Below are 26,505 nucleotides of genomic sequence, written 5' to 3'. Positions count from 1 at the left end.
TATAGGTCTGTTCAGGTTTTCTATTTCTTCCTGGTTCAAATTTGGTAGTTGATACATCTCTAGGAATGCACCCATTTCTTCCAGTTATCTAATTTGCTGGCATAGAGTTGCTCATCATATGTTCTTATAATTGTTTGTATTTCTTTGGTGTTGGTTGTGATCTCTCCTCTTTCGTTCATGATTTTGTTGATTTGGGTCATTTCTCTTTTCTTTGTGGTAAGTCTGGCCAGGGGTTTATCAATCTTGTGAATTCTTTCAAAGAACCAGCTCCTAGTTTGATTGATCTGTTTTACTGTTCTTTTGGTTTCTATTTCATTGATTTCTGCTCTGATCTTTATTATTTCTCTCCTCCTGCTGGGTTTAGGCTTTATTTGCTGTTCTTTCTCCAGCTCCTTTAGGTGTAGGGTTAGGTTGTGTATTTGAGACCTTTCTTATTTCTTGAGAAAGGCTTGTATTGCTATATACTTTCCTCTCAGGACTGCCTTTGCTGTATCCCAAAGATTTTGAACAGTTGTGTTTTCATTTTCATTGGTTTCCATGAAACCAATGAGTTTCATTGGAGTTCTCCCGTTCTCCTTGATCGGTAAACTTGGTCTTGGCTTGCGGCTGTTCGTGCTGATCTTCTGGGGGAGGGGCCTGTTGCTGTGGTTCCCAAATGTCTTTGCCGGAGGCAGAATTGCCCTGCCCTCCTTGGTCCAAGGCTAAGCAATCTGCTCGGGTTTGCTCTCAGGAGCTTTTGTTCCCTGCAAGCTCTCGGTACAGCTTTGGAGGACGAGAGTGAAAATGGCGGCCTCCCAATCTCCACCCCAGAGGAGCTGAGAACTCGGGGCTCCGCTCCTCAGTGCGCCCCCAGAGAAAAGCAGTCACTCCCGTCTCCCCGGTCTCCAGCCACACTCCATGCTCACCGGGCCTGTGACCGAGCCTTTCTATCTCTGGCACCCGACCCCGTGTGGAGTCTCCAAACCCAGCGGATCCCTGCGGTGCGCTACCGCGCCGCTCCTCCTGGAGGAGGAAGGGGAGTCTCCCCGGATCTGCCGCTTGTTGGGTCCCTGCTGGAGGAGCAATGGCCCGACTGGGCCGCGGATCATGGTTTATGGCAACCCCGAGCTGAGAGCCCGTGCCTCGGCTCTATCTCTGCAGCCGGCTTCCCTGCTCCAATACCTGGGAGCTCTGCCACACTCAGGCACCCGCGGTCTTTCTGTGACCCCAAGGGTCGTGAGACCACACTGTCCCGCGAGGGTTCCACCCCCCGCTTAGCCACTGGAGCGACGTCCCTCAGCGGAGCCGACTTCTAAAAGTTCCGATTTTGTGCTCCGCGGCTCTAGCACTTGCCAGAAGTGGCCGACGGAGGCCCCCTCCCCCACCGTCTATCCTCCCGGATATCGCCTCAGATTCACTTCTCTGCATGTCCTACCTTCCAGAAAGTGGTCGCTTTTCTGTTTGGAGATTTGGTGCTATTCTTTTCTTTGATCTCTTGTTGAGTTCGTAGGTGTTCAGAATAGTTTGATCCCTATCCGGCTGAATTCCTGAGACCAGACGAAATCCAGGTCTCCTACTCCTCTGCCATCTTGCTCCGTGCCCCGCTTCCTTCCCAATTTTTTAAGAATAGGTTTTCTGATGAAACTGTGCTTTGAGTTAAAAAAAAATTCAGGTAAAGAAAAAGGCCATCAGCAATTCCACTTCTGGATATATATTCAAAGGGAACAAAATCAGTATTTCAAAGAGATGTCTGCACTCCCATGTTCACTGCAGCATTATTCACAGTATTCAAGGTGTGGAAACAACCTAAGTGTCCTGGATGAATGGATCAAGAAAATGTCACACACACACACACATACATACACACACTCTCTCTTTCTCTCTTTCACACTGGAATATTAACCTTAAAAAGAGGAAGAGATCTTGTCATTTGCAACAACACCAATGAACTAGAGGGCATTTTGCTAAGTGAAGTGAGAGAAAGACAAATACTGCATGGCGTCACTTATATGTGCAATCTAAAAATAAAATAAGTCAAACTCAGCAACAGTATAATGGTGGTTGCCAGGGACTGGGGGATGGGAGAAATAAAGAGAGGTTGGTAGAAGGATACAAACTTTCAGTTACAAGATGAATAAGGTCTGAGAATCTAATATAAAACATGGTGACTGTAGTTGATTGGCACTGTGTTTTATAATTGCAGATTGCTAAAAGTGTTCTTGCCAGAGAGAGAGAGAGAGAGAAAGAAAGGTAAATAGGAGAGTTGCTAGATGTGTTAACCCAATGGTGGGATCCCTTTCACAATGTATGGGTGTATCAGATCATCTTTATGGAGCTTGAACAGTTGCAGTGTATTGCAGTTTTGTCAGTTTTACCTCAGTAAAGCTGAAAACCATAAAAAACAAAGAGAAATCACTGGCATGGGGAAAAAGCCATAATCATAATCTTTTCTTATAAAAGGACAAATGTCACATGTATGTAATAGGTATTCATAGAAAGGTAATGGGCTTAGTTGTGTATAGAAAAGAACTTTCTCGTGTTACAATGTGGAGTGTTCTCTAACAGTAATTCCCCTAGTGATACTCAAAGCATCACCTAAGGAGGCCTGAGGCATAGTGTAAGGAATGATAAACATGCATGGTTACAAATGTTTTAGCCCTTTTTAAAATTTTTGAATTGGATTTGCAAATTTCTAATGTATTTTATCAAAGGCAGGAAAAATATCCTATAAAGATGGTCCTAAAGTCAGTTGGCTCATAGCATTGTGGATAGGGATTCCAACTTCTCATTTCATGGTACAGGATAATGTACCCATACAACTGTTTGGGGGATTTTTATACAAAGCCACGGGCAATTAAGTGGATCCCAAGTTTTAGAGGTACCTGATGATCCTATCATATAGATTATTTAGTTTTTTAAAACTATCCTCAGGGGGAGTTGGTATTATTAGAAGATTCTATCAAACATCAAAGAGATACTTCAGCTTAATTCTCACACTGTGATCTGACTTCAGAAATAGCATGCTGTTAATAACAATAAGTGAAAACGAGACACAGCTCTGCCCAGCTTCGTGGTCTCAGCATGTTCATCTGCACCATCGGACTCACCTCTCTAAGTGCTGTGGTTTCAGGAAGGGGCGTGAATAGAGGGTGTAGGCGTTGGCAGAGAAAAGCTGAGCAAAGCCAATGAGAAAATAGAAGCTAAAAAAAAAATGCTAGGGTTTCTATGAGGGATAGTACAAACCAGAGGGAAGCGTTTGGGGCAGATTATCGTGGCAGACATTAGGGGGACATTTCTGAGGGTCTGCTCCGTTTGAGGTCTCAGTGGGTGGGACTGTAGTCAAAGTGAGAGAATTTTCAGTGGAAATGAAACCGTGACATTGCATCAGGCTATGAAAGAGGTGCAATGCAGGGGTGTTTTAATGATGATTCTTTAGCTATGGTCAGGCCTCAAGCCTGATCTCTCTTGACATTCCCTCTCTCAAGGCTGAATCAGGTGCCTGTGGGGTGAACTCACCTCTCTTCCTGGATTTGACCCACAGTAGCTGTACCATCACTGCTGCGAAACTAATCTTTCTCGTGATCGCTTCTCTCCAAATGTTCATGTTCTGTGGGGATAGGGAGGAAAACTGTACCTTGTGTATCTCTGTATACCCCATGCTTGCCAGACACTTAGTAGTTTTCAATAAGTATTTGTTGATTAAATGAATGAATGATTGGACAATTGCTTATGTGCAGGATCCAGATAACATAGTAAAAAGCTTTCCCTACTGATCCATGGTTAACTTTATGAATTAGAGATCTTCTGCCTCTTAAATGACTTCATAATCATAACCTTCAAAATGGGCAAAATATTGGGGCTCCTAGATGGCTCAATCGGTGAAGCATCCAACTCTTGATTTCAACTCAGGTCATGATCTCAGGGTTGCGAGATTGAGCCCCGTGTCCACCTCTACACGGGGTGTGGAGCTTGCTTAAGATTCTTTGTCTCCCTCTCCCTTTCCCTCTGCCCCTCCCAAGGCAAAATATTAAAATATATTTCTGATGAAGTTGTAAAACTTGAAAACACCACTCATTAAATTACTGCTATAAAATATAGAGTGTGTGTGTTTCAAAAACAAAATCCCTACCTAGTTAGGATTCTGAGAGAACTCATATCGATCATGCATGTCTTTTAAAAAATATAATTAAATGGAAGCTTCCTGAGTCATCACTTGAATTGGATGTAAATCATGTCTAATCTGCTTATTAACATGCCCCTCACCTCCATGCCTGAATAACAGAGAAGTCCTCCTAAAAGTTATTCTTACATGTTTCATTTTTGTTAGCTTGCTGCAGTTTATTTGATTTTTGTGTGATTTCACCTTTTTAAATGCAAGTAAGACTTCTTGATACAAACACAGCTTCTACAACACGGAAGAAACACCACACAATGCTTTTCAAGGGTAGCAAAGGATAATCCACATCTTAGATCCTTACATTAACTTCTTGGATCGCTTACGAGGCTGTAAGCAGGAATTTGGAACGAGGATGGGGACAGTGAGAGGGACTTCCAGAGAGGACAGTTGTCAAGTTCCCTTGGATCACCACTGTCCTTCAGGGATTCTGTTAGGGTTTCCCACTCTCCTTCCTGTTTTTACTTTGTTTTGAAGAGGTGGCAACGGGGAGGTTTCCCCTCTCACTTTAGTTTGCTCTCCTGTGGACGCATGAGCTTGCTTTCCTACATTCCTTTCTGAAAAGTGAGGAATCCAGTTCCCTTAGGTGGTGATGCTTGAGGTGGGACTGAGGGAGGTCGACCCCTGAGAACGTGCTGGCCGTCAACGCATGGCGGCGGTGGCAGCAATGACCCTCAGCAGCCTCCCGGTTGGAGAGGAATTTTCCCCTTCTTCTACCTTCAGAACTGAATCCCATCTCTCATTCTTCTTGTCTCACAATTCAGTGGTGTTTCTTCAAAAACTATGGTAGGTTGACAGAATGGATTTCTGCACTACTAATTGAATATCTCTCAAAGTGTGCTCAACTTGGCACCAGAGAGACGTCCTTATCTTTAAGTTGGATAAGGCCCTTCACAGCGTCAGCCCACAGTCCCCTTCCCTGCCCCGCTCCCACCTCCTCCTGCCAAACGAGGGTGAGTATGGACTCACGCGCACACGCACTCTTCCGCATTCTAGTGTCTTCACTCAGGCACTTCCTTATGTCTGGATGATGCCACTGTCCTTGCAGCCTTGCAGATTTTTACCAGAGGGCACCTGGGTGGCTCTGTCGGTAAAGCGGCTGTCTTCGGCTCTGGTCATGATCTCAGGGTCCTGGGATCGAGTCCCGCATCGGGCTCCCAGCTCAGCAGGGAGTCTGCTTCTCCCGCTCCTCCCTGTTCATGCTCTCTCTCACTATCTCTGTCTCTCTCCCTCAAATAAATAAATAAATAAAATCTTAAAAAAAAAATTCTACAAGACTTTGAAGTCTCTACAAAATACCACTTCCTCTTTTAATTCCTGTCTTTGCCCAGTCATAATTTCATTTTTTTTTTAAATTCTGCATTGCCATAGATTTCTGTGAAACCTCTATCATGGCACTCCTACACAACATTGTGTAGATTTTCAAAAAATGTCTTCCTCATGCACATTTCCTCTGTCAGGGCCCTGAGTTATATATACCAGTATGAATAGACCAAATCAAAATGTGTTAAGAGGTTACCCAATCGTGTTGAGAAACTACAAACATTAACTGTCTAGGGAATAAAAAAAATCTTCCTTTTTTGTAAAACTTGACCAACTAACCCTAACCCTATACTTCCTGTTAATGATTTGATAGAACCAGTGCTAGAAAGTAGTATGAAGAAATACTGCAATTTGCATTTGCTTGGCTTCATTTAAGATCATTACCTTTGTATCTAAGTTTGTTTTGGAGATTGATTTAGAATTACCTTTCAGTATTAGGTTAATTTGAAAAATTCCCTTTGCTGATACTTTAAGGCTTAAATGATTAGATTTCTACATCCATAGGTGTCCTTAGAGCTCTAGGAAGGAGGCCTGCAGCTATGTTTCGGTTTCTATAGCCCTGTTTCTGAGGCTGAGAAACATCAGTTGTTCATAAAGGGGAGGTGCAAGTGCTAATTCGTATCAGGTGCATGGCCTGATGCTTCTTTTGCTCCGCTTGGGTGTAAAGAGGTAAGGACCTGTGCTACGGCAGGCTGGATGGAGACAAAAGAATGGGTAGATACCCAAAGCAAACATCTATGATACTGGCATAAGTCATCTACAAGATTGAAATGGCTGGAAAAGGATGATGAAAGAATAAAATAAATAAACAGCAAACCCTGAGAATTTGGGAAGCGACCTTCGGTGGGGTGGGGAAGGTATATTTACTTAAGTTAGCTAGAGGACTATCTCCTTTGTGGTCTATCCATAAATTCTCCGCAGTCTTTATTAGCGGTCCAGTAGACATACTAAGGCTCTGATAAGAGGTGGGCAAGTGCCTTGTTTTCTTCTCTTGATCTTCCCACATCTTCTCAATCCTTAAAGCATTCAGCTAGCTAAGCAGAAAATGGACAAAAGTAAGTTTGAATCCTTGCCTCCATCTCCTTCCTTTATCTTCCAAAACACTGTCACCTCAGGTAAAATAAAATACGGAGTTCCTTACAGAACCCACTAGAAATCTATAAATTAGCCCATATTTCAGCCTGAAGAGGAAGACCACTTCGTCCTGGGGAATAAACTGAGGATCTGAGAAGAGCTGGCTTGCAAGGCAGGAGGGGGAAGATGGAGAATTTTTCCCAGTTTCCTGTGGCTGGTAGATCTCATGAATGTACCTTCCTTACTCTGAAGGTTTTTTAGATTCCAGAACATTAGCAAACATACGTGCACTTTATGTGTAGCAAGGAGCAGTGCTCAAATATTTATTTGAATAAACAAATACGTATGTTTTTGTTATCTCCTCAACAAATTCAGCCATGAGTTGTACAGGGGGCACGCCTTCTAGTCTTGCTTTCCGAGAGAAAATCAGATGAAATGGGGCCATGTTGCCTTTCCTCCTTCAGCACCAATTACCCCACCCCCACCCCGAGTGCAGGGAGTTCATGCAGGAATCCTAGTGCATTGCTGATCACATAGCACAACGAGACACAGGCTTTATTTCACGCATTCTGATCCAGCTTTCTGTTCTTGCAGGTGCGCACATCTTGACCGACTTAGCAGGAAGGTGGATTTTCTTTGTGTTTAAAGAAAAAAAATGTCCCTGTGTCTGTAGAGATGATTTGCAGTTCAGCCCGGCTGAAGCTGACCGAATGAGACTATGGGCTGTGCCTCTGCTAAGCATGTTGCCACTGTTCAAAATGAAGAGGAAGCCCAGAAAGGGAAGAACTACCAGAATGGAGATGTGTTCGGTGGTGAGTGCCCTTGAACTTTACCTTTGACCTTTTGACCTGGGCTTTTCACTTTCTCAGGAGCAAATATTTGTAGTGTTTGGGGGGGGGGCGCTGCTGGTAAAGGGCTGACGAGATAGGGCTAGAAATCACTGCAGATCTTTAACGTGGGGCAATTTCCGTAATAATTTATACATAGAGGATTTTGAGGAGCATGGTGGAGGTTTTATAGTATTTCAGTCAAGTTTTAAATAACTAGTAGGACTTAAATGGGTACATAGCACAGCAACCTCAGGGGGTCCTGGTAGAGGTGCGCTCACTGTAAGACCGAAAACACAGCGGTCCAAAAGTACAGTGAGTGAGGATTTGTAAACGAGAGAGTGAGGTGTTTTTTAGGGTTAGTAGTTACTCTTTATGTGACTTTTTATGTGTATTTCTTCAGATTAAAAAATACAAATACAATGAATTTAATAATCGTCTTTTAACCTTTCTGTGGTGATTCAAAGTGACTTTGGAATATCTAGTGCAAAGATCACAACCTGCCAACCCATGGCCATGTCTGGCTTGCAAATATATTTTCTTTGGCTCCCAGAGAATTATGAAATAAAGTGCAAGGCAGTGTTCAAAACTCAGGATGTTTCACATAAAACCCCCAAATTTCTTCAGGAAATCTGGCAACACCGGGTTTGTCTTCCCTGAGGCAGTGGCCCCCTCAGTCCAGCTGTGGCCTCCCGAGAACTGCAGAGCCTGCCCTGGAGAGTAGCACATCCAGTCCCTTTCACTCATGAATGTCATCTGCCTGGCCACTTACAGGCTTCTGAGTTTGTCTGGTGATGAGTTCGTCCCTTAGAAGATCAGCGATTGCTCTGGCATCACATGGCCGTGGGTTAGTACAAAATTCCAGTTAGGAAGCAGACATAGCAGTTTTGCTGAATTACTTGAACAGTGATAACCCACGACTGGACCCATGCATGGCATTCCTGTGTTCAGTCACCGTCAAGTCATTCTACGGCATTTTGGTCCATTGTAATGGTTATGCCGGTCCCTGGTGAGGAATTGGGGTGTTGTGGGAAGACTAATGCTCTGCTAAAAGTGGGCTAGTATATATGGAGGAGGATTTTGTGTTGTATCGTTTTAAGGAAATGTATGTGTTGCCTGGAACAAATTTGCTTCTGGTGGGGACTGCCTAGAAAATTGAGAACTGTGGCAAAGAGTAACATGTGAGCATCTAAATAAAACTCGACTTTGGGGCGCCTGGGTGGCTCAGTTGGTTAAGCAACTGCCTTCGGCTCAGGTCATTATTCTGGAGTCCCTGGATCGAGTCCTGCATCAGGCTCCCTGCTCAGCAGTGAGTCTGCTTCTCCCTCGGACCCTCTCCCCTCTCATGTGCTCTCTCTCTCTCTCTCATTCTCTCTGTCTCAAATAAATAAATAAAATCTTAAAAAAGAAAAAAAAAACTCGACTTCGGATCACTGAGACCGGTTTCTGGGAAAACAGTTCATTGGAACTAGCGTCATTCTGTCACCCTTGAACACTGAACTTTTAAGAGAACATAATCTAGTATCAAGGGTTTGTTCAAACTAACTTCTGCGTGATATTCTATGTCATTATCATTTTTGTAACAAGAGCTACCATTAATGGAGCTGCCACCATATGTTAAACATGCAAAAAGCATTTATACATTCATTTTCATGGTGAATTTTCACAACAATCCTGTGAAAGATGTGTCATCCCAGTTTTACATATTTGGAAGCTGAAGCACAGGAGAGACTAACTGGTCCCAAGTTGCCCAGCTACGGAAGCCACAGACTCAGGTCTCTCTGACTCCAGAGTCCATGTTGCTTTTCTTAATGTTGATGCCTGGCGCCCTGCTGCCTCCCATTGGTCACTCATTCTTAAATGCAAAAGAATCGCATTGGCCTGTACAGGATATGCCAAGACCTTTTGCTAAATGCCATGGAGGGTACAGAGGTAAATAATATGTAAACCTCCCTTCCTAGACTTAATAAGAGGATGAGGAAATTTTATGAGGCAGAATAAGCCAAACACCAGGAAAGGAAAAGACATACATCATGATAAGAGTCAAGGGGATGGAGAGACTGCCTTAAAAGGTGGGATCAGAGCAGATTTCTAGAGGGGACATCTGAACCTGGCCTTAAAGGACCAGAAGAATCTAAACTTGTTGGATGAAGAAAGGCTAGAGGTAATGTGAGACTTACTCGAGAATTATAAATAATCCAGTTGGAATGGAGTATAAAGTTTAAGTGAGAGAGAATTGGCTAGAAAACTAAGTTAGGGTTAAATTATAGAGAACTTTGAATACCAAATTACAGTCTAGAAAGATAGACTGTAAGGGCAAAAATCAGTGATATTCAGTATATTGCACTTACATTCTGCCCCGCAATGAGACCACCTAACCATCCAGTTGGTAATTCAGTTTCAGCTTTTATAGGCGAGGAGACTTTCTATTATTCTAAAGTACTATGTGTATTTGGCAAAAGTTGGCATCTAATAAAGGAGCCTTCTATTAGTCAGCTGTCGCTGGGTATTGGACAACCTGAAGATCTCAGCGGCATTCAACAATGAGCATGTCTTTCTTGATCATGAGTTGGTGAGTCAGCTGGAGTGGTTCTGCTCCATGTCTCTCATCTTCCTCCTGGGACCAGTGAGCCGCAGGAGGGGAGAGGGGGGCATGCTCTTCTTTTGCAGAAGGGTAAAAGTGCAAGCGATACACAAGATGCCTCTTAACCTTGGGCTTATTGCTGGCACAGCATCATTTTTCTGGTCAACTCAAGTCACATGAACGGGCTCCGAGACAAGAGGCAGAGAAACCCACCTGACGGCAGTGCATTTGTGACGAGGGTGCGGATGCGGAGAAAGGTCAAGAATTGGGGCGAACAATTCAGTCCACCCCCAGCCTGCCTAGTCATTGCTGCCTGTGCGGCTCCATGCGGTTCATGCAGTCCGTTAGCTTTTTTCCAGCCTCCTAATACTTATACTGAAGTTTTATTCACTCCAGCATTCATCATCTTGTTACTCTTTCTAACATAAACATTTGTGGGTTTGTGGCATGGTGTTAGATACAGCAGAACAAGGAGGGAGAGAACTTCTTGAACCGGTCAAGGGAGATGGTTTTTGATAGTCCCACAGGGCTCTGGGGGTAGAATTGTCAGAGGGCAGTTTGAACATCAGTGCCATTATCCTAGTGTTACTGAATGCTAGAGTACGTGTAGGACAAGAGAAGGTCCTATTTGTGTTTCTCCACTTAAATTTTAGTTTGCACCAAATGTGATCACAGATGGTCACAGGTAACTGGCAGATCTGGCTTACTTTTACCCACTTGATATCTTTGTCACCCATTGTTTCAGTAACTTATTACCGTATCACAACTCCACATTTAGTGGCTTGAAACAAGCATTGACTTATTATTTATCACAATTCTGTGGGGTGCCTGGGGTTCATCTGCTGTTTTTGCCTGGACTCAACCAGGTAGCGGCATTTAGCTGGGAGCTCAGTGAGGCTCAAGTAACCAAGATGGCTTCAAGTCTCTCTTTCTTAGCTAGAAAGTCAAACTTTTCACGAGGTGGCTGGTTTCTAAGAGAGGAAGTAGAAGCTGTCAGGCCTATGAAGACCTAGCCTTGGAAGTCCAAGAATGTCACTTTTGCCTCATTCTGTTGATTAAAGCAAGTCATAAGACCATCCCAGAGTTGAGAGAGCTAGAGGTCTCCATCTATTGAGTCTGAGGAATTGTTGGGGGCCATCTTTGGAGACTAGTTACCTCAACCACTGAGAAAGGCAGTGAGAACCCCATGACTGGATTATATTCCAACCTGGACAGTTAAGAGTCTGCTTTCTAAATCACTGCTCTGTTTTTTACTGAATAAAGTTGCCTTGCTCACTTTTTCATAGCCGTTTTTAAATGTTTAAAAAATGTTATTACTGCTTGTTGTTGAAGAGTTGACAAAGTCTGTGAAGGATGGCATATTTGGGGATGGTGCTGAAGTATGTGTCTCTGAGTGTGTGTACACACACACATTCGATCCTTTTCCTAAAGGTGTGAATTTAATTTCATAGCTTCTAAGGACATGCTGGGGAGCATTGATAAACAGTGTGTTTTTACAAATGCTAATTTCCATTTTTAAGAAGCAGTTTGGTCTCCTTGATGTTTTAGTTATTTAGGAGAGTGACCGCTCCAAATGTGTGTGACAGAATATGTCTAGAATACTCCACCATAGAGGATTAAGTGACAAAAGAGCATCTTGACTCCTAGATTTCATAGAATTCAGGAGGTCATTGACAAGGAACTTTATCACTGTCGTTCACCTGTAGATTTTCTTTCCCTTTAAATACCGAAGCATAAAAAGTTTCAGATCCTAAGTTGTGCCTCACATCCATGTGGCCTGTTGAGAAGTAAAATCCAGACCAGAAATCTCCATCTCCAGATTGGAATTTTCCTTCCCAGCGATCAGGGCCGATGTGAAGAGTGGTCAGCAGATCTACCAAGGTCAATTGGAGGACAGCTGAGCAGATTGCCAAAACCAGCTTGCATCAAATGAGTGACCAACAGGTTCAAGTTATCATGAACTAGTTAAGCAAGTTCTAAGGAAAGCCAAGTGCTTATTGGATTTCTTTCAACAGCCATTAACTTAGACTATTAAAGTAGGTGCACATAACAGAGTCAAGCCTAATATTATTAGGGAAGTTAACATGTCAGACCTGAGATCATTATCTCTTCTGCAGCCCACCCCAAGGGGAGAAAGCTCTTTACTTATATTGACTGTACTATTTGCCCGGGCCCCACCATTCTTCCAGGAATATAGGCTTTAGTCTTGAAAAGGCTTTAAACTGGAGGCCTTTGTCTCTTCCAGTTCCCAGCTTCTGTGACTCCTGCAGTTTTCCTCAGAGGCTCTTTTCCTGCAGTTGCTACAACCCATCGCCCAGAACAGCGCAGTGCCCTCCGACCTGAGCTCCATGAGCCTCCCTGGTTGCTTGTTTTCTTCTTGGATTTTTGTTGTTGTTGTTGTTGTTCATTTTTAACTCTCCATTTTTTTTTGCGCTTTTGTCGGAATCTGTCAGGTTTTTCTAAGTGCTCCTCTGCCCGTGTTCATTTTCCTACTCCAGAACGTTCTGTGGTGCCTAGTTCTTAGCCAGTAAAATCCTAAATCCGCAGTGAACATGCAAGGCCTCACAGAGTGCTCACAGCCACCCTGGCATCCTTGTTTCACACTCTGCCCTTCATGTTTGCTATTCCTCAGCCAAACTGGAAGCTCGCCCTGTGACCTCAGACACACCTGTCTCCCAGGGCCTCTGGTACGCCATGACCTCTGCCGGGCATTGGGCCCTTTCTCTTGCCTTCATCTTTTTAAATCCTGCTGTTCTTCCAAACTTCACCCAAACTTGTGTGAAGCTTTTCTAATACCTTCAGAAAGTATTGCTTTCCTGCCATCCCAGAATACCTTTTTACATACTTACATATTTGGATTATTTCTTGATATGTCTCATCTCATTATTTGTGTTTATGTGTCATCTCTCTTATGAGCTGGTTAGCCCATTAAAGGCACGGACTGTAGGTATTGAGAGAAACCTGAGTTCCCAGAACCCTGGGAGATGGAGGCAGAGAGACTGGGGATCCGGTTGGGCTCTGCCAGCACCAGCTTCCCCATATCACTAGGTGGCCGAGTTTGGCTGAAGGGCCAAGAGAGTCTGAGGTTTATAAATATCCCTTAAGTGGAGGTGCTTAGATTATGACAGTAAATTCTTCCGGAATAGCAGTGTAAGACTGAATATAAAAGGGAAGCTATAAAGCAAGATTTTGGCTACTTTGTCTCCCCTGGGCTCTATGTTGCTGTGTAGCTTCAGTTAAGTGCTGATGCTCAGCTCTGCAAATTGGGAACATATAACAGGCTTGTCTGTGTGTGTGTGTGTGTGTGTGTGTGTGTGAGAGAGAGAGAGAGAGAGATAGAGAGAGAGAGAGAGAGAGAGACGCTGTTATCCAATCTGTTACCCATCTAAAATACTGTAGGGACCAAATTCACAGGTTATGGGAAGATTACATAAGAGAATATATCACATTCATTCAGAAAGTCAAAGCAGTTGAAGGAAACTAATAATTCACTGTTTCTTTCTGCAGTGATTTCTGATTGCATGAAGTGAAGATTAATTAAAATTAATCTGCATTTGTGTTTGTGAGACAGTAAAAGGATGTTACCTCTGTGCCATCCAGTCCAGTAGCCTCTGGTCACCTCTGACTATGAAGCATGTGAAATATGCCTAATTCTAATTGAGATATGCTATGAGCATGAAATACACACAGGATTTTAAAGACAGTATAAAAGAGAATAAAATAGCTCATTAATGATTTTTTTATTAATTATGTATTGAAGTGATAATATTTTGGATATGTTGGGTTAAATAAAATGCATTATTCAAATTAATTTAATCAGTTTCTTTTTGCACATTTAATGTGGCTCCTAGAAATATTTAAAGTACATCCATAACTCACATTATCTTTCTATTGGAAGGCAGCTGTGCTTCTATAGCTGTACCACTATACCACCAATGCCGGCACATTATCTTTCTATTGGATGATGCTGGTTTAAGTCCCTGAAAGGAAGTGTTGGTGTTTAGAGCTCCCTTTTCTTTCCCATTTCAGCTTTGGAGTTTACTTATTCTGGAATCCAAGAGAAAAGGAGTTAGTTAGGCTGAGACAGGTGGGGGAGCAGGGTATTGGGGTAACAGGACAGCTGGAAAGGCAGAGACGGGGAAGCAGCTTAGCAGATGAGGAAGAGCACACTCTAACTTGCTCATCTCTCTGCGCTAATTAGTGGTAGTCTTTAGCTGCCTCTCACGTAACTTCTTTTGCTGGTCTAGGGAAGCTTCTGTTGACTTCTGAAATTGTTATTTCCCAAAGATCAGAGAAGAAATCATTCTCTCTGCCCACCCCCACCCCCCCCCCCGCCTTTTTTGTTTTGTTTTGTTTTCAATGAGTAGGTAAAGAACCTTAAGGGCAGGAGAACCGTTTGATGGGTTTGTGATAGAGCCAGGTCATGGTCATGAAAGCTGGGGGAAAAAAAAAATTAAGATGAGTGAGGAACCTAGCCCTGGGTTTTAGTCTTTGAAGACTCCACAGTGTCTTGAGCTGAGCCTCACAATGGTCTCAATGGCTTGAAGTGTACATGGAGCTCGCGAAATTATAGAAGTCAGCCCGCCTTGGCCAGGGGGTTTCATCATACTCTTCCAGAGTAAAAGTGCTTAGCCCAGTGCCTGGCTCAGAGAAGGTGCCCAAATGGCTCCTGGTCCATTCTGATAGCTGCTTGTTGCTTTGACAAGAGACAAGTCTGTTTTATGAGCACGTAACAGTGATTGTGAGTTCTCTCTCTGCTGGGGTTTCTTCCAGCTTCCCCACTTCTTGTATTGCCTTTGGCAAGTAACTTAACTCATTAGTGCCCAGGTTTTTTCATCTACGATACAGAGATAATAGTGGAATCCACCACTGGGAGTCCTGTGGGGGATCAGATGAATTAACAATGGAAAGCACTCAGAACATTATCTGGTGCATAATTAGCACCCAAGCATCGATTATAAATATGAATAAATTTGCCCCACCTCTTCACTCTTGCCCCTCACCCACCTCAAAATATACCATGCTAGAATGTCTTGTGATGCAGAATCTAATCTAGCTGAGGTAGAGTCAGTCTGGATTTCTGTTTGGAAGAATTTCCTGTAACAGAAAGTCAAGAAAACTCTGTATCTTTTAAATTTAAATTCAATTAGTTAACATGTAGTTTCAGAAGTAGAGGTCAGTGATTCATCAGTTGCATATAACACCCAGTGCTCATTACATCACGTGTCTTCCCCAATGTCTATCACCCAGTTACCCCATCCCCCCACACCCCCCAGCAAGCCTCAGTTTGTTCCCTATAGTTAAGAGTCTCTTATGGTTTGTCTCCCTCTCTGATTTGTCTTATTTTCTTTTCTCTCCCTTCCCCTATGATCCTCTGTCTTGTTTCTTAAATTCCACATGAGTGAAATCGTATAATTCTACATGAGTGAAATCATATAATTGTCTTTCTCTGATTGACTTATTTTGCTTAGCATAACACTTTCCATATTTAAAAAAAGAAAAATCTGGGTGCCCAGGTGGCCCGGTCGGTTGAGCGTCTGACTCTTGATTTCAGCTCAGGGCATGATTTCAGGGTCGTGAAATCGAGCCCCGGGTCAGACTCTGTGCTCAGCAAGGAGTCTGCTGGAGATTCTCTCTCTCCCTCTCTGTCCCTCTCAAATAAATAAATCTTAAGAAAAAAAAATCCGAGTACAATTTTCCTTCCCTTGCCATTGGTATCATGAACCTGTTTGTTGAATGTTATATAGAGAGAGAAGTGGAAAAGTAGGACTATTTATCACTTATGGTTTCAAGGCAGCCTGACTGCAGGATGAGGGAGCCTCTGAGTTCACAGACACTATTGGCAGGGACATGCAGGCAGGGCCCTTGGTGGTGTCCCTGTGGTTTTATGTCTAGAGGGTTTCCTTCAATTGCTCTCTTGCTCCCCAGGGGCCTGGTCTTCTCTAGAGCTGCCTGGAGCCCCTTTTCAGGCAGAAAATAAGAAAGAACTTGTGGAGATGGTTCTGGTACCATCCAGTGAAAGGCACAGAGGACTGGAGCTGCGCACAAGGCTTGTTCTCTGCTGCAGGAGGTTCTCAAAAAGTGACTCAGCAACACAAGAGAAGGTGGGAGGGTTTCTTGACCCACAGCATTTCTCCTCTGAGTTACTTTCTCCTGAGTGACATCACAGAATTTGGAAATTCAAAAACAATGGCTTCTTCCTGGAATCCTGGCTGGTGTGGCAGAAAGGATGTGTTTTGCCATCAGCACCTGCCTGGTACCACCCACCTGGCAGTGCTTCCCTGGCTGCACCTGCCCGATGCTTAGACCTCATTTGGGACCTGGCTGTCCTCTGCAGAGACCGGCTCAGCACCCAGAGCCAGAAATGTGTCTGTTTCTTTTGCCCCTGAATTATAATATCAAAGCAGCTGTTAGACTCATATTCTACAGTTTCTCTTGCTATCCCCATTTGATGCAAAAGGAGAATGAAGCCAAGAGCCACACCAGTTCACTTACCTAAAGAAGCAGGGCTGTGGCTAGAACTGAGGATGCAAACTCTTGACTAAGGGAGATCCCCCTCTCAGGAATGAGCTATCTGTCTTTGCTATTACATCTAAACCAGCCTCTGCTCAGGAGTCTTTGAGAAGTAACTGCTAACTGGCCGCTTGAGCTCAGCCCCAGCTTTTAACCCAGGTTATCTGAAGGCTCTATTATAGTTGTTAGGGCTATTTTCAGGAGACCTGAAATTCACAGTCATGGTGAATGCATGGGCCTGAAATCTGGCAAATTGGTTTCAAATCCTGGCTCAGCTCCTCAACCACCTGTAACTTGGCAAATTACTCTCTTTGTCTCAGTTTCCTCATTTGTATAATATGGGGAGAACAAGTACTTACCTGCCTTCAGAGAGGACTGTTGTGAGATTTAGTGTATGAGTGTATAGAATGGGACTTGTATAATACGCACTGTGTGAGTGCCATTTGTTAATATTGATTTAGCAGCCTTAGTTTTCCTTGATTATGCTGGGGGGCTGGGGAAGCAAAACCCGTTTATTACAGATATGTAATTCTCCAAACTTTAAAAGTTTATCAGTTATCCATATAATACTTATTTCTTTATTATGTATTTTTAAAATATTTGTGTTCCTATAATTTGTTGTTCTGTTTCGACCTAGAACAGCTTCTCTTCTGTGTAAGATATGAGTGTACATGAGCATGTGTGTATCTTTAAATCAGAAGACTAAAGTATATGATTTGAGTGGTGAATATAATATTGTGCCTTGTTTCTATAGAAGTGTGGTTTTAAAAAATAGTGCCATCCTAGAAGTTAACAAATATATTTTCATTTATCACACATTAATCTCTGTGTGTGTACACATGTGCAGACAGGTGCACGCATGCGTGTGTGCACAATACACCGTAGCGTTTTCCTACTCCTGGGTTTATCATGCACAGTGAGGGTGTTTATAGAAATAAGGACATTTCTTTATGAAGCACTGTGGAGAGGCCAGGAGGCAACAGACACAGATGATGCCCTCAGTGATTGTAATTGAATAAATGCATCCATAACTAACAAATAAAAAGATGTACAAATTAGATACTATTTCAATTCACATTTTATTCTTTAAAAATACTTTATTTATAAGTCTTATATTAAGAATTGAATTCCTTAACTCCTCACTCCATATTAGAGTTTTCCAGATGAATCAAGATTGAACTGTAAAATATGGAACCATAAAAGTACTATAAAAAATATGGATGAAAAAAAATATGGGTGAGTGTTTTTATCATCTTTGGTTTGTAATGCTGCAAAATCCAGTGCCATAAAGAAAAGTTGATAAATTTGACCATGTAAAATTCTCTGCACAGCAACAAACTGCCATAAACTAAGTTAAAAGACAAATGTCATAATATTCATAACATAGATAAGATTAATAAGACTAGTATTAAAAGATTCTTAAATCTATAAGGAAAGAAATAACACTTTAACTGAAAAGTGAACAGGGTTTATGACCAAGCAATTGAAAAGAAAAAATACAAAAGGCCAATAAACATGGCAGAAAGATACTCAGCTTCCTAGAAATCAAATAAACGACACCAAAGAAAGCAGAACAAAACCTTTTTCACCACTCAAATTGGCAGGAATGGGCATCTATCTATCTCACGCTATAACTGGGAATCTGGGGGGGCACCAAATAGTTATAGATATATATATATATAGAATGTAAATGAGCATGCCCTTCACCCCCAGCCATCCCACTTCTGGGAATTTATCATAAGGAAATAGTTGGACGAGCATGCAAACCTATGTACTCCAGGGTCTTTCTCACTGATGAAACATATTATCAGATATAGCCATTAAAGATTAAGGTACTTTATTTATTTGTTTGTTTATTTTTAAGTAGGCTCCACACCCAGTGTGGAGCCCACCGTGGGGCTTGAACTCATGACCCTGAGATCAAGACCTGAGCTGAGATCAAGAGTCAGACGCTTAACCGACTGAACCACCCAGGCGCCCCTACTCTGTATTTATTGAGATTTAAAAAAAGTCTACGACGTGTTAATAAATGAAAACAGTAAAGGGTTTTACAGCATATCTTGTTTGTAAACTTTGAAAATATATGTAAAATGTGTAAGTATATTTAAAAAAGTGTTTGGGAAGGCTGTTCACCAAAACATTAACAATGGCAAGTCTCCTGTGAAGTCTCAGGTGATTCTTAATTTCTTCTTAGAATTTTTCTATGTGATTTAAATCTTTGATGGTCAACATTTATCGTTCGATACAACTGTTTATTTTGATAAATAGAATTTTATGTTTCCATTTTCCGAAGGCCAGCAGTTGTGCTTTCAGAGCAATGTGAACTCTACCCCATAGGAGAAAGTTCTATCACTGGAAATAGCCACAGGGCAACAGGGATTTGACTAATAGATTTGTTTGCCCAGGTAAACAGATGGAGTCTGATCAAAGGCGCTTGTTGGCTAGCAGTTCGTTCTACTAAGCACTTACCGACTACTTCACATGGCGTAGGCACTGTGCTAGGCACTGAGACTATATAGATAAAGGAGGCCTGGTCCCTGTTTTTTAGGAACTGATCATGATGCAACATATAAGCATCTCAGCATCATATGATGATCATGCAGAAGGGTCTCTTATCGCAGGAGTGGAGGAAGACTCTTAAAGAGGATGATTAAGATCTCAGCTGAGTCTTTTTTTTTTTTTAAGATTTTATTATTTATTTGACAGAGAGTGAGAGAGCATAAGCAGGGGGAGCAGCAGACAGAGGGAGAGGAAGAAGCAGGCTCCCTGCCGAGCAAGGAGCCCAATGCGGGACTCAGTCCCAGGAACCCAAGATCATGACTTGAGCCAAAGGCAAATGCTTAGCCAACTGAGCCACCCAGGCGCCCCTCAGCTGAGTCTTAAAAGATGAGTAACAGACAAAAGAACAGAGGTAGGGCAGAAGTGAGAGGCTGAGCATCCGTGAAAAGGCTCAGGGGTGCATTGTGCACCAGGTATGTCAAGAGGAGCCTGGGTAGCTTTACCAATCCAGTGGGGAAATAACTTTAGAGAATCTCACATCAGAACAAGTGTCTTAAATATTTGGAAATTTTACACTGTAATTTTACCCCCAAATACTGAAAAGTTCACTGAAAAGTAGGCGGTACAGGAATCGAAATTATATCAGAGATCAGAGAGTGGGCTGAGAATTTAGAAAACGCTGGACAGGCAGTGTAGAAGATCTGATGCTAATTCCTTAAGCTATCTAAGTGGTTAGCCTCACCTAAGTTTTAATAATCATAGACCCTGAAACACTAATCCCGGAGTGTTATACATGTTAAGACTGTATAAACACCATCAAACCAGCTGAGACAGAATTTGATGGTGTAGTGTTTGTCCCATGTGAGTATCAGAACATGACTCTGTTATTTATTATTGCACACTGGTGGTGTCTTCAAAGTAGATTCTATATGCGTCATATGTCACAAGTAAATTCTTCACATGGGGTGAAATAAAGACAACAACATGGCAGTAGTTACTCACTTAGAAGCATGCAGGAACTTGTTGCTGCAGATAAGCCCTGAGTCTTTGGCAATCTTTAGAGGGGAGGATTGAGACACAATGGGAGGTAGCAATGGCATGTCCATCCCCCAGGGCCAGAGCAAGGTGAGGTCTACCATTCACTCACCCACCCACCCATTGTTCCTAAGAGTTCAGCTGTTAAATATTTCTAGGTGAGTAGTTTGTGATCATAAATTGGTGTCACAGTTTAATTGTGTTTCTGATAACAATGTTCCAAACAGTGAGGAAAATTGCTTCATCCTATTAGTAACTCCTAAAGCAATAATCCCCAGTCAGCGGTTGTTGGTTGGCCAGTTATAAGGTTAGAATGGTTCCAGTTGAATCCATGTTTATGAACAGAACCTGTGAGCTGGTGGGTGGTGGATACAACAGAAGCAGAATCAGGTGACTTGCCCATAAAGCGTTCATCCTATTTTAGAATTGACACCATTTATGCACAGGAAATAATTCAGCAAGAAACAGAGACTTGAATATGTGTAGCAAAGTGCTACATTGAAGTGTCTGTTGGCACAACAGGTCCCCAAATACTGTGGACAATGGAAAAAATAAATACAGGCTGCTTTTGGGGTAGAGAGAAGAGGAAAATATTATGGGAAAATAAAGATGTTTCCTTCTTAGAGAAAAATCTAGCCCACTATTCAGTAAATCATCAGTCTTTTATGATCATTGACTGTGAGTTCCTTGAAGATAATGCTTATAATTTAATCACAGACCACTCTTGCCTAACATAACCGAGTGCCCAACATATAAGTCGTTAGATAATAATGGATGGATATTAATAACAATAACAATTACCCGGGGGGCTATTACGCCCAGTTGTAGGTGAGGGAGTGGAGACCCTGAGAAGTTACATAACTTGCCTAAGTGTACACAGGTAATATGTTAACTTGGAATCTGGTCAGGAACTCAGGTATGTCTGACTTAAGAACTTCAGTGAACAAATGTGTGCTTTGAAAGAGGAAGCAAGGAAGGCACTCCATTAGGCATAGTAAGGGATTTTTTAAAAACATACAAGATACAGTTCCTCTGTTCTAGGGACTTTCAGTGTAATGGAAGAACAAAGCCTTGCATCACCTACCTCATCCTTTCTCATTCATCAAGCACTGACATATTGAGCCCTGTTAGATGGGAGGCCTTTCAACCCTGGCCTGCTCCCCATGTGCGGATGGCAGCCCTCTGGCCCATGGCTCTCAGTACCGACTTGGATCATCCCATGACAGTGAACTACAGGGCTCTGATGAAGGCACACAGATGTCATGAGCCATGTTTTACATCTAATTTCTTTTTGTTCTTGTCGGCAAACAACCATTGAACAGTGGTGGGAAGATACCCCCTCATATTGTATCCTGCTCTTGAGCTGACTCTGTGGAGTAGGGTCTGGAGAACCTACATCTGAGCCCAAGGAAGGTCAAGGGCACCTCTGTTTGAGAGGCATGGAACTCATCAGCATGTCTGGCTCTGTCTGGCTCTGCAGTTCCTTGAACCCAGTGAAAACCTAATTGCATCAAATAATTCCAAACTCTGGACTTTGGGGATATAAAGATAAGAGAGTTTACCATAGTAAATGCTTCATTTCCTTGTCTGGACATGTCTATTTGTTCATTGTATTAAGTACTCTGATGTTAAATTGAAAAAGCTGGGTATGAAACTCATACATATAGAATGACTCTATCTATCAAATGGCAATATATAGTCAATAGATATGTGCATGGACTGAAAGGAAAGCCTCTAGGTGTTTACCAGGAAAGGTGAATAATGATTATCTCAGAGTGGTGCTGATTACCAGTGAGTCTTTGTGCTTCTGTTGTAGTTTCCAAATATTCCACATCTCTTTCTAAAGGAAGTTTTTGAAAACAATTAAATAAATGTTTTTTTTTTCAAAACACACTATGATGATCCTTACTTTAATGAATGTGCTGTTTATGAAAGGGAATAAACTATAAAACTTTCTTAAAGAAGTCTATTTATTGAATACTTTTTATGTGCAGGCATTATTTCAAGTATTTTGTTATTTATTAATTCATTCAATCCTCATAATACCTTATGAGGTAGGTTCTAGCAGGAACCTATCCGTTGTCTTACCCTTCCTTTCAAAGTTTAAAGAGGAGAAATGAGGGTCGCCTGGGTGGCACAGTTGGTTAAACACCTGACTCTTAATTTCGGCTCAAGTCATGATCTTAGGGTTGTGAGATCAAGCCCTGCATTGGGCTCCACACGTAGCACGGAGTCTGCTTAAGATTCTCTCTTAACCCCCTTCCCTCTGCCCCTCTTCCCTGCTTGTGCTCTCTCTCTCCTTTCTAATAGATAAATAGTAGATAAATAATAAATTAATAAATAAGTAAACAAATAAATAAATAGCATACCAGTTTTTTAAAGAAAGGAGAAACGAGCAGGGCGATGTGAGGGTTGACAGATGACCAGCTTGAAGTTGAGCCATCCTATGTGAGTTCTCAGTTGTGCTCAGATTTTCTACTGTAAGTAATTCTTCACAGTACAGTAACTTCTAGAGAACATAGTAGGCTACATGCTGCATCAGGTTTCATTAAAACAAACAAACAAAACAAATGGCTGTAGCCTAGTAAACCCAGTGTATGGAGGAGCTGCTGACTTAGTGGGTGGAGACCTCGGGTGCATTTGGATTCTGCTGTAGAATAATGGCTACAAGGTGACCTGTGAGCTTCTTGCTCCATCTTGGGAGTGAGTATGTTGAACTTAGGTGATCGTGTGCTGAGCACTAATGTTCAGAGTTTTCACTTTACCTGTTCCCCAGACTATGGTCACACAACTTTGTGCTCTTGGTTTCTCTTTAGCCATGGGGTCATTGAAAATACTATATATGATATTGCTTTGTTGTTGTTGTTGTTGTTGTTTTTTAAAAAAACGATGGGGCTGATAGTGTTCACAGCTACCAGCTTTATGGTCCCAAGTTGACCAAGGCTTTGGTGATACCATTTTTTTTCTTCTAAAAAATTGGGAACAAAAATCACGAATATCATCTGTAGCTTCAAAGCATTCCCGCGAGCTAGAAGGTGAGAAAGCGGGAAGTGTGGGGTATGATCCCTGCTTCCATTCTGGCTGGCGGGTTTTCTGTTTATCTTTCATCCAGTGTTGCTTGTTTACATTGCTCTTGTGCGGCTGCTAGTCAGTATGAGATTCATTCTGCTGACTTTTTGTTTTAAAGTTTTGTTAGAAGTAGTGGGTGACATACATGGGTTCTGCTATTTGAAAGGAATAATGAAATGTTTGATAGAAGATAGTCTGAAATGGCAACGAGGTGCTCCAGTGGTTTGGTGGCGGCGGCCTTACGGATTCGCGCCAGCAGACGCAGAGATGCAGATCTTTGTGAAGACCCTGACGGGCAAGACCATCACCCTCGAGGTCGAGCCCAGTGACACTATTGAGAATGTCAAAGCCAAAATCCAAGACAAGGAGGGCATCCCGCCTGACCAGCAGCGTCTGATTTTTGCGGGCAAACAGCTGGAAGATGGCCGTACTCTGTCAGACTATAATATCCAGAAAGAGTCCACCCTGCACTTGGTGCTTCGCCTCTGGGGTGGCATCATTGAGCCTTCCCTCCGCCAGCTGGCCCAGAAATACAACTGTGACAAGATGATCTGCCGCAAGTGTTACGCTCGCCTGCACCCCCGTACTGTCAACTGCCGCAAGAAGAAGTGCGGCCACACCAACAACCTGCGCCCCAAAAAGAAGGTCAAATAAGGCCCCTCCACCGGCTCTTCCTTTGCCCACAGGGCAACTTCCTGCCCGAGCCCCAAGGGCCTGGGGCCTCAATAAAGTTTCCCTTTCATTGACTGGAGCAGTAAAAAAAAAAAAAAAGAAGATAGTCTGAAATGAAATTTAGGCTAAAAAGAGAACATTTAATTTCCCAGGTTGCTGACTTTGGCAAAAACTACTCTACTGTAGGCTGGTCACTTTCAGAGTATGATTTGTTTATTAACTTATATAGATGTACTCTGTTGGTTCTGCTGGATTTCAAAAGGGTAAAAGAAAGTCAGAACTTAAAATCAAATTCTAAAGCATAACAAAGAGATAAAAGTCTCGTGGCCATAATATTAAATATATACATAAATAATGTTCCACTAACATAATAGTACATTTGAAGAATGGTCTTGGATGGTTTTTAAAAGATTGCATAAAATTTCTTAGCTAGAAAGGCCATTGCTGGGGAAAGGAATTGGTGGAGAGGGAGGAAGTGTGCGTGGGACACAATGTGCACAGTTCACTTCCTTAGACAAAATAATCCGTGCTTAAGTTATTATGTAAATGGATATTTACATTTTCATTTAAAATACAGTTCAAAAGCTATGTGCATGGCTGTTAAGACTGGAAGTCAAAAGAGTAAAGGCAAATTGGAAAAAGCAGAGCACTATAACAGCAATCTGTGAAACTGATGAAGTTTTCAAATTGTGAAACAAAGCCAAACTGGTACAGATCTTTTTTGAATTAAGTTTCATTTCCATTTTGGAAACCCCATGCACAACAAGCTGAATTGCATTTAAATTCCCTTCTAGCTACATGCACCCATGCTTCACTCTATGTCATTGTTTTTTTTGATCTTTGACCAAAGAAGATACCATCAAATGATACATGAAATAGGATTTTGTTTTTAATGTTGCGCCCAACATTTTGGCATTTATTATGTCTGCTTTTTAACACAATATTTTTCATTAATCTTTTAGTTCTCGTTGCCTTTTTTCACTCAAGAAGTCTTTCTTTATTTAAAAGTGTTTAGACCCTGGGGCACCTGGGTGGCTCAGTCGGTTAAGCATCTGCCTTCAGCTCAGGTCATGATCTTAGGGTCCTGCAGTGGAGCCCCACATCCAGCTCCCTGCTCAGCGGGAAAGAAATCTCCTAAAAAAAAAAAAAAAAAGGTGTTTAGACCTTGAGTTTTGACCTTGGCTTTCCTCCTTTGTTCCTTGGCTGTTTCCCCCTAATGCAATTGCTCAATTGCCAAGTGTTGAAATGAAAAACAATATGCTTTTAGCTCCGATGGAACTCTGAAAATCACAGTTACTCATTTCAGAGATATTTATTGAGCCATTGCTATAAACTGGCTTTTTACTAGGGAATGTAATACGTAGTAAGACAGTAACTGCCCTCATTTGGCTCACAACCTAGGGAGTGACACAGACACTAAGCAGAGAGACGGATAATACCCGGTCAGATGGGGATATGTGCAATGAAAAAATACAGGGAGAGAGAAGGACGGGTGGCTATTTTAAATGCATAGGTCAGAGAAGGTTTGCCTGAGTAGTTGACCTTTTTGAGCAGAGACCTGAAGAAGGGAACAAAAGCCACGGAATGCCCTGGAACAGAATAATTCAGGCAAAGGAACATCAAGGCCAACTCCCTGAGAGGGAGCCTGCTGGTGGGTCCCAGGGAAAAGCCTGAGGTCTTCAGGCCAGGAGCATGATGGGTGATGAACTCACTCTCTGTTGCCCTGAAGCTCAGGTACAGACGCCAGATTCTATTCTAAATAGAAGCCGGGAGAGGGTTTAGGGAGTTAGGGAGTGATATAGTCTGACTTTGGTTTTAACCTAAAGGCTTAATCTGGCTGCTGTGATGGGAATAGACTGTACAAGGCAAGAGGGGAGGCAGGTGATGGTTAAAGGCTGGGTCAGGCAGGAGGTGATGGTGGTCTGGACTAGGGAGGTAGCAGTGGAGGTGGCGATATGGGCAGGTTCCAGGTACATTCGGGGGATGATTAAATATGGTCTTCATTAGAGCGCATCTCACCTGCAGGTTTTTCAGTGAGGCAGTGGAAGTGTTGGGTGGAATTACATACCAGTAGAGGCTCCTCCTCCTAAGCGGTTCATGGGATGCAAGGTTTATAGGTTCTGAAGCAGAAACTGTGTTCTGAGGCTTAGCAACGTGGTATTGTGCAAGTAAGGACTTTTTCAAGACAGGGTTATAAGGAGTAAAATATGACCTGGTTCTGTTCTTTAGTTTACGGTGCTTGGCTGTGCATAGGTGTGGGACATGGCCCAGGTAGAGAGAGTCACTTCAGGACTCCAAAACGTCCTGGTGTGCGGTGCTTCTTCTCTTGAGCATTTCCTCGGATCTGATAGAAACCACCATGTTTCATTTCACTCAGCCTAATTGTGAAGGGATCTTCAGAAATGACTTGTTCTTTCATTTTTAGCAAGTGGGTTGAAGGCCACAGGTACCTGAGGAGATACATGTCTGCTCTCACCTGCCTTCCCTTGCTTGCCATTTCTCTCCCTAGCCCCCAGCACCAACCCTTATTCCTGCCCTCTTTGGTCCTCGTGGAACTCTGAGCTCTAGTTTCTTTTTCCCCGACCTGCTCTGAGCTGTGGTCCCTGTTCCTGTTCTCTTCACTTCCGATATATGCACCACCCCAATTCAGTTATCTTTTACATCTCCCTAGAGTAGGAACAGCATGCTATGAGATGAGAGAACAGATACACACAAATGAAACATTTCTGGGGAGGCACATCAAGCCCCCAGATAAT

At 42.6% G+C, this 26,505-nt stretch overlaps 2 protein-coding genes across 4 annotated transcripts in view; both read left to right on the top strand.

The window, feature by feature from the left end:
* CUNH1orf21 (chromosome unknown C1orf21 homolog) overlaps positions 1-26,505 on the top strand; it is a 219,401-nt gene that overhangs the window by 75,168 nt on the left and 117,728 nt on the right. For 2 of the 3 annotated variants that reach the window (XM_073900113.1, XM_073900114.1), the window contains exon 2: positions 7,145-7,362. In XM_073900113.1, the coding sequence (XP_073756214.1) occupies positions 7,269-7,362 (94 nt within the window). In that variant the 5' untranslated portion in view covers positions 7,145-7,268. The remainder of the gene's footprint in view (positions 1-7,144; positions 7,363-26,505) is intronic. The other variant, XM_073900115.1, reaches the window with a different exon arrangement.
* LOC112828697 (ubiquitin-ribosomal protein eL40 fusion protein-like) lies at positions 23,288-23,851 on the top strand. Its single transcript, XM_073900112.1, has one exon. The coding sequence runs from the start codon at positions 23,345-23,347 to the stop codon at positions 23,729-23,731; it is 387 nt and encodes a 128-aa protein (XP_073756213.1). The 5' UTR covers positions 23,288-23,344; the 3' UTR covers positions 23,732-23,851.

The sequence above is a fragment of the Callorhinus ursinus genome, unplaced genomic scaffold (assembly GCF_003265705.2).
Source record: "Callorhinus ursinus isolate GAN/ISIS: 27379988/994484 unplaced genomic scaffold, GSC_fseal_2.0 scaffold13, whole genome shotgun sequence".
Lineage (NCBI taxonomy): Eukaryota > Metazoa > Chordata > Mammalia > Carnivora > Otariidae > Callorhinus > Callorhinus ursinus.
The sequence above is the reverse complement of the archived record's forward strand: the minus strand, read 5'-3'. Positions and strand labels throughout refer to the sequence as shown.

Coding starts and splice junctions, on each gene's coding strand:
- LOC112828697 (XM_073900112.1), top strand. CDS start 23,345: ATGCAGATCTTTGTGAAGACCCTGACGGGCAAGACCATCACCCTCGAG.